The sequence below is a fragment of the Quercus robur genome, chromosome 4 (genome assembly GCF_932294415.1).
Source record: "Quercus robur chromosome 4, dhQueRobu3.1, whole genome shotgun sequence".
Classification (NCBI taxonomy): Eukaryota; Viridiplantae; Streptophyta; class Magnoliopsida; order Fagales; family Fagaceae; genus Quercus; species Quercus robur.
Window position 1 is genome coordinate 64,951,110 of NC_065537.1, and position 14,182 is coordinate 64,965,291.

The 14,182-nt window shown below is 31.6% G+C and overlaps 1 protein-coding gene across 1 annotated transcript; it reads left to right on the plus strand.

Annotated features, from left to right (window-relative positions):
- Positions 1-1,035: 1,035 nt before the first annotated feature.
- On the plus strand, positions 1,036-5,321 carry LOC126722404 (endoglucanase 14-like). Its single transcript, XM_050425558.1, has 6 exons — positions 1,036-1,233; positions 2,588-3,001; positions 3,332-3,418; positions 3,970-4,122; positions 4,269-4,550; positions 5,004-5,321. The coding sequence occupies exons 1-6, from the start codon at positions 1,036-1,038 to the stop codon at positions 5,319-5,321; spliced, it is 1,452 nt and encodes a 483-aa protein (XP_050281515.1).
- Positions 5,322-14,182: the final 8,861 nt, after the last annotated feature.

A 14,182-nucleotide genomic window follows, 5' to 3' on the forward strand; every position in this document is an offset into this window, starting at 1 on the left:
GATAACGTGAAAAATGCGCTCTTTCAAAAAATTATGTTGCAACATTAGAAGAAAAAATAACAAAAAATCAAAATATGTTGATTAAATAATTAGATTAATAAAACCTAACCTAAAGAATTTACCTAAATCTTGCCTATAAAAATCACACGTTCATTAATCTAAACAACAATGTGTGATTCTTTCCAAAAAAAATAAAAAATAAAACCCTCAATCTCTAATCAATTCATTACTCATTCATATCAATCATTTGCACTATTTACTCAAAAAAAACATGAAGAATATATTATATATTTCGTAAATGGAAAATTTTACAATACCCTTCTTTTATAAGAATCAGTACCATTTTTGGGTGTGACTTAGTTCTAGTATTTTTTTAACTGAAATCTCTTTTTGTTTTATTGAGAAACTGTCAAATCAACTACTAACTAAATAAAATGTGGAGATTAAAATTCACTACCACTTGTTATTGTAAATTTAAAATAATAAGAAATATTCAGTTAAAAAAGTACTGGAAGTTTTTTGGGTGTGACTTAGTTCTAGTATTTTTTTAACTGAAATCTCTTTTTGTTTTATTGAGAAACTGTCAAATCAACTATTAACTAAATAAAATGTGGAGATTAAAACTCACTACTACTTGATATTATAAATTTAAAATAACAAGAAATATTCAGTGGAAGTAAGCCAAATCCACTTTTTTTTTTTTTTTAGTGGGTAACAAGTAATAACATTAAATTAATTATTAAGATTTGGATAGATACTATACCCACACAAAAAAGTAGGGGTACAATAGAATTACCCTTTTAAAAAATACTTGTACTAAATCTTCCTATACGGGAATGTTCATTAATTCTCTTCCAAAATGTTGGAACCCCGAGATCTACGATTACGGGTCTATTATAGAAAGAAGTAAAATTCAGCCCATTGTCTCTGATCGAATACTATATTGACAACTCTATAAATTCCCAGTTATCGGAGGAAAATTATTATCTTCTAGCTATAGGCATTGTTCTTCACACTAATATACATCAAAGAGCAATGTCTTCAATCAAAGTCTTTAGTTTGGTTAGCTTGTGTATCATTTTATTGGCTCATGGAGTTACTTCATTTGAATATGGTGAAGCTCTGACAAAGTCTTTGTTGTTTTATGAGGGCCAACGTTCAGGGAAATTGCCATCTAACCAAAGAGTGCAATGGCGTGGAGATTCTGCACTTAAAGATGGTATAGATGCAGGAGTAAGATAATCTCAACCTCATTATTTTTTTGAAGTATACTTGTCTTTTTTTTATTTTTTTTATTTTTTATGCTGTTATGCATGGGGTGCCATGTTGAAAGTTCGTAATTCAATTATGAGTGTGTTCTTTTCTTTATATTTCTACTTGTTTGGCGGAAAACTCTGGTGCTATGTTACCAGTTTTTAAATTCTTTAATTTTCATTTTTCATATGCATATGTTTTTCTCCGAATACGTTTTTTTAAATATATATATATATATATATATTTATATGTATTTAGTTTTAGTGTATTTGGTAGCATAAAAATAAGCTGTTCAAAGGAAAACTAAAGTTGATCAATGAAAAATCCCAGTTTTGTTTTAGAGAGCTTGTTTTCAGCTTTTATTTTTTGGAAAACAAACTCGCTCAAAAGCAGGGCCTCTCTCCAATTCTAAGTAAGGAAAGATTCTAAGTACGGAAAAGATAAATTAATTGATAATAATGAATTGAAAAGATTCTTTGTTAACCAAAAAAATAGAGATATTAAGTGGTATCAAAGTGGTAATTGATTTCTAGGATATTATATGAAATATTTTTAGAAAATTTTTATAGAAAAAAAGGTAATTGATTTTTTTAACAATTTTTTTTATATTTTCCATAAAAGTTGTATCAAAACTTTTTCTAAATGATCCATTTAAAAATACTCTAAAGACATTTGTTAACCAAACCTATTTAACATTTTGAATGGAGAGTATAGTTATTTTGAATTATATGAAATATAGCTGATGATTTTTTTTTTAATACATTTTGAATGGAGAATATAGTTATTTTGAATTATATGAAATTTAGTAAGCCCAAAATGAATTATTGACAAAACAAATTCTAGAAAGGAAAATATTATTTCATACTTATTATTATACATTTCATACACACAACATCTATAATTTCATACACTATTTAAATGACTGATGTGTGTACGTGGGTGATGTACACCAAGGAGTGCGGGAGAATAATTGCCCATACAAGAAATTATTGACAAACAAATTCTAGAAAGGAAAATATTATTTCATACTTATTATTATACATTCCATACACACGTCATCTATAATTTCATACACTATTTAAATGAATGATATGTGCATGTGGATGATGTACACCAAGGAGTGCGAGAGAATAATTGTCCATACTAGAAACGATTAAAAAAATGTCCAAACTTATACTCTTCCATTTAAATTCCTTTTTGGATATATATTTTGTTCACACATACATAGTAACAATTTGTTCAATAGTTTAATTAAGTGAATGTTTTCTATATGTTTCAAAGAGTACAAGAATGAATATATGTTCTTTACATTTTTCACACAATATATATATAGGTTGATCTTGTGGGAGGATATTACGATGCTGGGGACCACGTAAAGTTTGGTTTCCCTTTTGCATTCACAATAACAATGCTTTCATGGAGCACAATAGAGTTCCAAGCTCAACTTGAGGCCAAGAATGAGCTTTCAAATGCACTAGATGCCATCAAGTGGGGCACAGATTACTTGATCAAAGCCCATCCTGAACCAAACGTTCTATATGGTCAAGTTGGTGATGGTGAATCTGATCATTCATGTTGGCAAAGACCAGAAGACATGACTTCCCCAAGAACAACTTTTAAGATTGATGAGGAACATCCAGGATCTGATCTTGCTGCTGAAACTGCTGCAGCTTTCGCCGCAGCTTCTATTGCTTTCAAGCCATCAAATCCCAAATATGCATCCCAGCTTATAGAACATGCAAAACAGGTTAAGTTTCCTGTTTACATCTCTAGAGTAATTCTAGTATCTTGTAAAACTCCACAACTTTTGCTACAACTATCTTACGTAGCAAATTGTGATTAACTATATGTCATATACCTATTATTTTCTCTCCACCACTCATAGTCAATTATGTGGATAGTTGTAGCAAAAATTGTGATGTTTTATGTGATTCTAGAATTTTTTCACTATTTATTATTGTTAATATTGTACTTATTCTTTTTATTTTAACCTAAAGTACCCATGTTTTTTATTTGTAAAAGAAAACTTTCATTGTTAAATACATGCTAATACATATAGCATTATACATGGTTGCAGCTCTTTGACTTTGCACGCAATCACCAGGGAGTGTACCAAAGCAGCATTCCTCAAGCAGGAAATTTCTACAGCAGTAGCGGATTTGAGGTACGTAGTAGTATAAAGGAGTTTGGCTCTAGCCTTGTAGAAATAGTTTCTTATAAGAATGTAATTAATTGGAACTTGAATTGTCAATGTTTTTTTTAGTTCAACTAACATTTCATGATCTTTCTAACATAAACTTTTGAGAAATGCTATGTTCATAATATTTTCACAATAAATTATAGGTATTAAGCTTAAACTATTATTGGTTTTAATTTGAATTTACCATATAAATTACTTGTTTGCCCATCAATAACAACCACTTAAGATTTGTTGTAAAAATGTTGTGCACGTAGTATTTTTCTAAACTTTTAGGGTCAATTTTTCTCTCCTTCAATTAGATTTAATAATATGTTCATTAATTTTAATTTTATTTGAAAAAGAAAACATTATTTGTGTTTCATCGTTCAATACAACTATGTTTCAATTAAATTAGATAGACTAAGTACTCCACCTAGGATACTGCACCTAAAATTTTGAAACTTGAATATTTGATTTCCAAGCGATTTGGTAGTTGAATTTTTGTATATGAACTAACCATGTCTGTTTTCTAACAGGATGAATTGTTATGGGCTGCAGCATGGCTTCATCGTGCCACTGACGAGAAAACTTACCTAGATTTCCTTGGAGGATCATCAAATTCCGGTGGAACCAGAACCGTGTTTTCCTGGGATGACAAATATGTTGGAGCACAAGTCCTAGTTTCAAAGGTACTTATATATATATATAGGAATACCACTCTATCAATTGCAATCTTTTTATTTTGAGAAAGACCGATATGCATCACCATTTCATAAAGTTTCACCTGAATTAAGTATGGGAGCTAACATGGGGCATATATATATTTGGTATGTAGCTTGTTTTGGAGGGGAAGGTGGAGTATTCAGGCATATGGAGCCAGTACAAGAGCCAGGCAGAGCAGTTCATATGCTCTTGTTTACAGAAAGGCAATAGTAATGTTAAGAAGTCACCTGGGGGTTTGTTGTGGTTTCTACCATTTAATAACCTTCAATACACCACCTCTGCTACATTCATTGCCACTGCATATTCTGAATATCTGACTGGAAAGAAGGCTTTGATCCAATGTCCTGGTGGCATAGTACAGCCCGATGAACTAATTACCTTGGCCAAATCACAGGTACTACAATATTGTTTTCCCACTTCAGAAAAAACTAAATATGTTGGAGATATAAGTGTCTATGGGAAAAAATAATATATAAATGTTGTGTTTTCAACTGTTTTGCTTATTTAACCTTAAAAGGATAAATTAAGAAATAATACTTATATTAATCTTGAGGAATAGCACAATCAAATGGAGATATACGTCTCATAATCAGAGATCACTAATTTAAATTCCATTGAAATAATTATTTCTTTATTCAAAAGTTATTTAACTTTAGCTTTCTTTCCCAAATTCTAAAGGTTTCACATGTTGGTACTTGGTACTATTTATGTCTTAATCAGAAAAGTATGGCCAAACAAATTTTTTTCCTTGTAGCACCGTATACTAATTTTGGATTAAGGCTTTATTGTTGTTCCTATACTATGTACTGATTAATGGCTTCTGGTTTATTCTCTCTCGCACTACTAGGTTGATTATATCTTGGGTTCAAATCCGCAAAAAATGAGCTACATGGTAGGATTTGGGTCAAATTATCCGAAACAACTTCATCATAGAGGAGCATCCATTGTGTCCATCGAGAAGAATCCTGAACCTGTGACATGCAAAGGGGGCTTTGACTTGTATTTCAACAAGAATGAACCCAACCCAAATGTGTTGGACGGTGCAGTGGTTGGTGGCCCGGATGACAATGATGGCTTCACGGACTCAAGATCTAACTTCCAACAGGCTGAAACAGCAATTGCAAACATTGCACCACTAGTTGGCGTTTTGGCTCGGATTGCCTAAGCTTCATTCAAATATATGCATGCCCAACATTTTTAAGTCAATGGGGATACAAAGAAGTTGTAATTAAACACGTTCATGCTGGAATTAGTCCAGCAATGAATGGTTGATAGGAGCTAGCTGCTGCTGCTTCTTGTTAAGCAGATAGTTAAGTAGAATAAGTAGTTTCGTTTGGTTTGCTTTGATGTTACAGATATTGGTCTGCAGCTTGTTTCTTTTGTTTGTAAAATTTTAGCCAACTCATAAAAAACAAAGGGCATAGAATTTTTCTCTTTCTGGTTTCTCTGGGATTGTAATTGGAGCATCTATGAAATCCATGAGCCCATAAATATTTGCAGCGTGTATTAACTAAACGCATGAGAAGAGTTCTTACACCTGCCGAGTAAAATTTGGAGATGTGGATTGAAAAGCAAAAGAGGATTTTCTTACTTTTAATGAAAAATCACATAGATAAATGCCGTTTATAATTCACAATGGAATTGAAGGGATAGATATTGGCATCATTACCCCTTATAATTCACAGGCAAATCTCATCCGCTATATATGCTGTACGCACAACCTCTGTGGAGATGCATACCATTGATAAAGCCTAACCCCATGTATTCACTAAACAGTAAACACATGGGGTTAGGCTAAGTGTTTGCCTGATGTGTCATTGTTTATTTACCAAAAATTTTACTTTAGACTGGATGACTTTTTTGGCCATGAATTTTTCTTTTAGCTTTTATTACAACTTTTTAAAGTCTCACTTTTTCTGTGTACAACTATAATTTAACCAACTTCTGCAAATAAGTTTTTAGCAAAAAGCTACACCCAAATGCACTAGTCTTTCTTTTCTACAGTATGTAGCTTGTGATAAAAATGTAACTATGATGTGAATATTAGTCCTGTAGTTAAACCAGCTACTGTCAAGTTACTTCTTGCATTGGCTGTGAATAATGGTTGGGATTTAAAGCAGCTTGATGTTAGTAATGCATTCCTTCATGGTATTTTGAAGGAGGAGATCTCTATATGGCTCAACCCCAAGGGTATGTAGACCCTGCTTATCTTGATAATGCGTGTCTTCTTCATATGGCTTTGTATGGTCTCAAGCGAGTACCAAGGGCCTGGTATGAAAGGTTTATTACACAGCTTCTGGGGCTTCTTGGGTTTATAGCTTCTGGTGCTCATGGCGATCTCTTCATATACAAGCAGAACACTAACCTAGTCTATCTTTTACTCTATGTGGATGATATTATAGTGACTGGTAATCATTCCTCTCTTACTGATTTTCTTCATTTAACATCTAAGTTTAGGTTTTGAACTCAAGGATTTGGACAATTTTATTACTTTCTTGGTCTTCAAATTGAACACACATCCACTGGTTTGTTTGTTCACCATGATAAATATAATATGACTCTCATGTGCTTACTAAATTTGCTATGCAAGATTGCGCCTTGTAAAACCCTATGTTCTCCTAATCATCATCTATTACCTAATGACAGTCCTCTACTTCCTGATTCTTCTCCCTATAGAAGCCTTATGGGTGCCTTACAAATACCTAAGCTTCACTAGACCAGACCTTTCTTTTGTTGTTCAGTAAGCTTGCAAACACATCAGTTGCACCCACACAGAACCACCTTCAGGCAGCTAAGAGAATTTTCTGGTATCTTAGAGGCACACTTCATCAAGGCCTTGCATTTACTCCAGGTCCCCCCTTCTCTGTCTTCCTACAGTGATGTTGATTGGGCTGGGGACCCTATTGATTGTAAATCCATTACTGGTATGGTGGTCTTTTTTGGTAATTGTAATGTTACTTGGTCTGCTAAGAAGCAACCAACTGTTTCTCAATCCTCTACTAAAGCTAAATATCGGGCTATGGCTTCAGCTGCTGCTGAACTTTGTTGGATTCGGATACTTTTAAAGGACCTTGGTATTTTTCTTCCTCATCCACCATTGCTTTGGTGTGATAATGTTTCTACAATTGCTATAGAATAGAATCAATCCTATCTTTCATGCCCGAACCAAGCACATCGAAGTAGACTATCATTTTGTGCAAGAAAGGGTTCTTAGGCGTGATCTTCGGGTTAAGTTCATTGCTTCCAATGATCAATTTGCTGATATCCTGACAAAAGGCTTGTCTTCTCCTCGGTTTCTTTGACTTGCTTCCAAATTCATGTGGCAATTCCCCTTTCGTTTGAGGGGACAAAAGGCAAATGTAGAAGATGAAGATCAAAACACTGTTCCAACAGTCAAATTCAAAACAATGTCGTAAAGATTCAATTATTAAAACAGTGCAATGAAACTGTGTCATTTAGATTAAAGACTTTACATTCTTGTATTCAAACGTTGTCGTTTAATCTAGCTAAGAATAGTCAAGCCTACATATTGAAAAAGTATTTATCTTTATCAAAATTCAATAAACAAGAGATATGTGTGCAAAAATAACTGTCTACTAACACATATCTTTCATTTATTATTGGAGTAATTATTTTTTGCAGACAAGCCTTTCACTTCATGGATTTTTATACTGCTAACGTGAGATCATTTGATACCAAATACCTTCTCGTGTGTATTAGTGCGATCAATAGCAATTAGTTAGTTAGTCTTAGGTCCAAACTTTACGGATTTATTGTAACAAATTCCCACTCTTTGCTCATCATTCCTCTGACTTTTTTGTTAAATTGACTCAACAATTTTAAACATGTAAAAGTTTTTTAATAGAATGGTAGACAAATGACATGGTTAATCATGAGAACCGTATAATTTCTCGTAAATCAAAGGCTCTCTTTTGTTAATTCAGCAATAAAGAGAATTTTCACAAGCTTTTCTTTATGAGAGAATCTTTTGATTTTGGCAACAGAGATAGAATTGAATTCAAAGCTCCTTTCGTTTCAGGTACGGACACAGATTTCTGCTTTCTTTCTCTCTATATTGTTTATTTAGTCGTTGAAAACAATGAAATTACAATTCAATACTCAACTTCACCATCAATATTTTACAGCTACTGGAAATTGTAAAACATTATGTATATATGTAAACAGGTTTGAAAAATACACGCGATTGTTGATCAATGTTTGTTAATTTAATTATTACTTAGCCTCCTAAAAAATGTTTGATAAAAATTCCAAGGAAGAAAGTGGTTACTTGGACCGCTGTTATTGATGAGGATTGAGATCAGTTAAAGTTTAAAAAGTCAAAAATGTAGACAAGATTGGGAAGGAAATGGGGTAATTGCATGGTGCAATTGCATTTAGCAACTTCACCTGATCTCAATCCATTGATGGGTACTTGGAATATGAGGCTTTGAGGTTGTAGTTTACTTGTATGTGCAATGTGGAGAGTTACAAAGTGCATTTTCGTGCATTTGGTCATTTCTTATTGGACACAAACTATGATCATTTCTTATTAAACAATAAGCACATCATATAGTTAGGAAATGCCTAACCCGTGTAGAATTAGACTTTCCTTGATATGTTTTTGAAAGTGTGATATACAATAGGGAAGTAATGAAGCTTAATTTTTTCCTTTTTTTGTTAAAAAGTGATATATTTTTGAAAATTTGGCTTTTCCCGTATTATCTAAGCAGTCAAACATAGGGTAAACATGCTTTAAGTTAACCATTTATGTCGATTAAATCATTTTATATCAAAATATGTAAAAATTTGATGAGGAAATTATTGAGTTGTAAAAAATTTAATGGACTTTATGATCTCATTCAAAAAATGAAAAACTAATTAGTGGGTACTGCTTGGGGTGTTATTGCATTTACCAGATGATTAATCAATGGTAGACTTCTTCTTTTTTTTTGGAGGGGAATCAATGGTAGACTTATATTCAACTTTTCTCATTATATTTATTAGGTTTTAATAGATTAATGGACATTATTGATCTCATTCAAAAAAAGAAAAGAAAAAAAAAAGAAGAAGAAGTGTAATTAGCATGGGTACTTCTTGGGATGTTATTGCATTTACCAGATGATTAATCAATGGCACACTTATATTCAACTTTTCACATTATATGATATCCCTTTTTTTTTTAAATAATAATTTAGTCAGTTTAATTAAATGAATAAACTATGAAGAAAAAAGGTCAGATATCTGAGCTAACGTGGCTTGTTCACTAACCCAAGAAGTCATCTTATGCATACAAATAGAAGTGATTTTGATGTTGCTATGCAGGTGCAGAAATGGCAACTAATGATTCAGGATTGGCATTTAAAAGATGGGGTAGAACACAGCCATTTATGAAATATGGCATTCCAATGATCTTAGTCACGGTGTTTGGGGCGCTTGGTTATGGTCGTCTCTTGAAAGGCAGGTTAGTGCTATTGTTGCTATAAATTAGTGGATTTATTTATTTCAAATCTTCTGAACTCATAATTAAATTCGCAATTCAAATATCATTTCACGAATTGCTGTTCTGTCTTGTCAAATTGATGTAGAACAGACAGCACATGTATAACTGGAGTGAAGAGAGGACCAAAAATTACGACGCAAGATCAAGAAAGGGTGTCAGTAAAACTTAGTAAGGCGACGATGTCATAATTGCATAAAATTTGGAGGGCTGAAAGAAAACAGTCTTCTGATCAAGGACCTATTTGTTTCTCAAAAAATTATAAATAAAAAAAAGTACATATTTTTGGTGAATTCCTCCCTTAAGGCCCCTAAATAGTTATTGTGTCTTTTCTTAATAATATTTGTTTTCCTAGATAACTTTTAGTTTAAAAGTCAGAATAATATCTTGTTTGTTTTGGGACATCTCTTAAAGACAATAGTTTTAGTTTTCGCAATTATCTCAATTTTGATATTTTTGGTAAATTTTACTATTTTGCCATCAAATTACATGATTAGCATAAATTAGGAATTTTTTGGGGGGGGGGGGGGGGGCATTTTCCTAGGTATTCTAGGTTTTTTTTTTTTTTTTTTTTTTACTAATTTTTTTTTTAGAATACTAAATATTTTTAACACACATGCAGAGAGGGAAGAAGGTCTTAAAGAAATTTTTTTTTTACTATTTAAATGCACTGTAATCTCCAAAATAATTTAGTTATTAGATTAATAAAATTTTGGACTTTGTCTATTGCTTTTTGTTCTAACATTTATTGTCATTGTTAGTCCTCCCGTTAAAATTACAGTTATCTATTATTTTTAATACTATATATTAAAATGTCTTTTTCAAAAGTTTGATCAATTATCATTCTGATGAGTGAAATCAATGTTGCCTCTTAGCTTTGAAATTAACTATTCACCATCAGCACAAACTTGTCCAATTTGGCCTTTAAAAAAAAAAAAAAAAAAAAATAGTTTGTCCAAATTTTAAGGAGATTCTAAATATGTGATTGACAACCTCCCACCACTTGACCAAGATTTTCTTCAATTAGTTTCTTCTGCCATAAAATTCTCTTTCAGTCAGTAATGAAAAAAAAATCATTAATTCACTGTGTATGATTGAAAAATCATTAAGATTTTCCAATAATGTAGCTGGTGGACCTGGCAATCATCCAGCCAATGTTTTGCGATCTTAGATCGTCGTGGGATTCTTAATAAGTCTGAGCTGCTTTCTCAATATTATAGTAATCAACCCAATATTTTGTTTGTATATTTTTGTTGATCTTATAAAATATACAAATATGGGATCCCACGACATGAGATAGATTCGTCGTGCGATCTTAGATCGTCTTGGGATCCAATATTTTGTTGTTGTTGTTGTTGTTGTTGTTTTTTTTTTTTTTTTTTTAAATGGGAAAATTTGTTGCTATATATATATTTGGCTTTTAAATCAAACCACATACATTTTTTTTTAGAAGAATCAAACCACATACATGAATACACAAGGAATTGTTTGGACTACAATATTTTTTGTTTTCTTGTTCTACAATATATATATATATATATATATATATATATATTTTATTATCGATTGCAAAAAAAGAAAAAAAAAAATGTTAGAAAGAACTTGTATAGAAAAATATAAGGCTCAAATGTAAAATTCATCCTTTATGTTTGACCATATTTTATTTCAATTCTCTAACTTTTCTTTTGTTTATTTCAATCCCTAGGTTTCAAGTTTATTCAATTAAAGCATTTTCATCAACTTTTATTATATGTTGTGATTGATTGTCCAATTTAATAATTTTTTCTTCTTCAAAATTTTTAAATTAAAAAATTAAATTAATGATTGAAAAATATTTTCTAGAATTTTTTTGTAAAAATATTTTAACAAAAGTTGATGAAGATGCCTTAATTAAATAAAATTGAAACTTAAAAGATTGATCGAAATGAATGAAATCAAATTTAGAAGACTGAAATGAATGCTGGAAAAACTTAGAAGGTATGTTTTACATTTTAGCCAAAATTTAATTAGTAAATTTGTATATAAAAAAAACAATAAAAATAGATTTTAGGCAAAAAAGATATAAAAAATTAGATTAATTAATATTTAAATAAGAAAATACCTATTTTATTTATCGTCTTACCCCTCAAAATGAATAAGGTCAGCCTATAACTATAAGCACCTCACCATCAATGCTTGAATTCGAGTGGTGCAGGACACATTAGTATCAGGGCCGCAGGTCTATAGGGGAATCTTGTTGTATATCTTTCTCGGAAAGATGTGATTTACCAGCCAAAATGGCAAAGTAGCACTATTTGGCAAAATATATAGGGATCTATAACTGTTTGTGAAATAATTAGGGATCTATCACTTTTTTAAAACTCAAGTTTCACAAATTCAAGTTCTATAAAAAATAGCCACTAATTTTTTATGTAATTCAAATTCCATAAAAAATAACATGACAAACTTGAAGGCTATTTTTTTAAAGAACTTGAGTTACACTAACTCAAGTTACACGACAAACTCGAGTTTCACAAACTCGAGTTCCAAAAGAGTGGTACATCTAGTGGCGGCTCCAGGAATTTTTCTCAAGGTATTCCTTAAGAAGCATAAATTACATAATCTAATAAAAAGAAAAATTCATATATTGACAATAACAAAAAAAAAAAAAAAAAAAAAAAAAACGCAAATACATAAAGTTTACAATTACCTTCTACGAGTTTTCATATTTTGAAATTGTTGCATGATAGTCTCATTATTAATACTACAACCTACATCTCTTTCAATGTACACAACCAAGCAATTATTCATTCACTGATCTCTCATTCGATTGCACAGTTCATTCTTTATATATTTCATTGTTGAAAAACTTCTTTCTGCAGTTGCAGTAGCAATAAGAAAGGTCAAAACGAACTTCACAAGCAAATAGACTAATAGATAAGTCTCATGCTTCCCTGTCTTCACTAACTTTTTAGCAAGTTCACCAACTCCTTAAAGCTCTAAAAACAAGTCATTGTTGTGCATATCAAAAATGTAATTCTAAAGTTGAAAGCCAAGTGCCAAGATATCTGTCCCAGGAAAATCAGATGAATAGAACTTTGCTAAACGTATCAACTTTTCCTTATCAAAAGCCACAAATGAATTACTTGGATTCAAGCAAACCATACAAAGTAGCAAATCGGTATTTGTCTCTGAAAAACGGTTGTTCAGCTCTTGAAGTTGCAAATCTATAACTGTGTAGAATAGCTCAACACGATAATGATGTAAATTTGTATTTTGTTGGGTGTTGTGTTGCGGCCTCCCACTAACTACAAATATTTCATCCATGTTCAAGATAGGAATATCATGTGTGGTACAAAATGAAGACACTTCAGTCAATAAAGATATCTAGTCATCATCTCTCATCACTTGTAATTGTTGTTTAGACACTTTAACAAGATCCATAGCATTTACTATATCTTTATTTTTTTTATTTTTTTATTTTTTTGCAATGCTATTGACAATTCATTTGTGATCCCCAAAATGTTTTTCATCAAGTGTAAAGCAAAAACAAATTCAAAAGATAGAATTGATCTCATAACAAATCGAGCTTCAACTTTTTGGTCGGAGAGGCCATCTTCTTCAATAATTTCAAGTACATCAACAACAGCAGAGAACATCAAAATCAAGTTGAGAATAGTACCTTAATATAATCCCCAACGTGTATCACCAAAACGTTTAAAATTTGTCTCTTGATTCAAACCTTGCCCACTTCAATGTACACCATTTTCTAATTCTTTTTTAATTTTGGCAAATTGTGCATCTCGAAGAGCTTCTTGTCTCTTACAAGAGCCTTTAACAACAGTTACTAAATTACTAACCACAAAAAAATTCAGCAATGTTAATGTGATTTTTAGCACCGGCAACAAGAGTCAATTGAAGTTGATAAGCAAAATAATGGACATAAAATGCTGACTTATTCTCTTTCAAAATTAAAGTTTTAAGACCATTGATATCACCTTGCATATTACTAGCCCCATCATAACCTTGCCCACGTAGTTTCGATAAACTCAAATTACGTTTACAAAGTAAACATTCAATAGCATATTTAAGCGACAAAGCGGTGGTACTTGCTACATGTACAATACCAAGGAACCGCTCTATAATAATTCATTTTTTGTTCACATTACAAAGAACGAGGGCTATTTGCTCTTTCACTGAGATATTATGTGACTCATCAACTAATATTGAAAAGAACCCATTGTCAAGATCCTGGATGATGGTTTTGCATGTTTCACGTGCAATTGTGTTCACAATGTCTTTTTGAATTTTATGGTGGGTAAGCTTGCAATTTTTCGGAGCTTTTTGCAACACTTCATTGATAGATTCATTGTGATCCGCCAAAAATTGTAGAGGCTCAAGGAAATTTCTTTTATCGCTTGAACCTTGAGATTCATCGTGACCACGAAAAGCTAATCCCCAATATAAAATGAATCTTATGCAATCAACTATTGCATTTTATTGAACCCGATATTCAATTTTATCTTGATTTGATTGCTTAGCCAAAACAC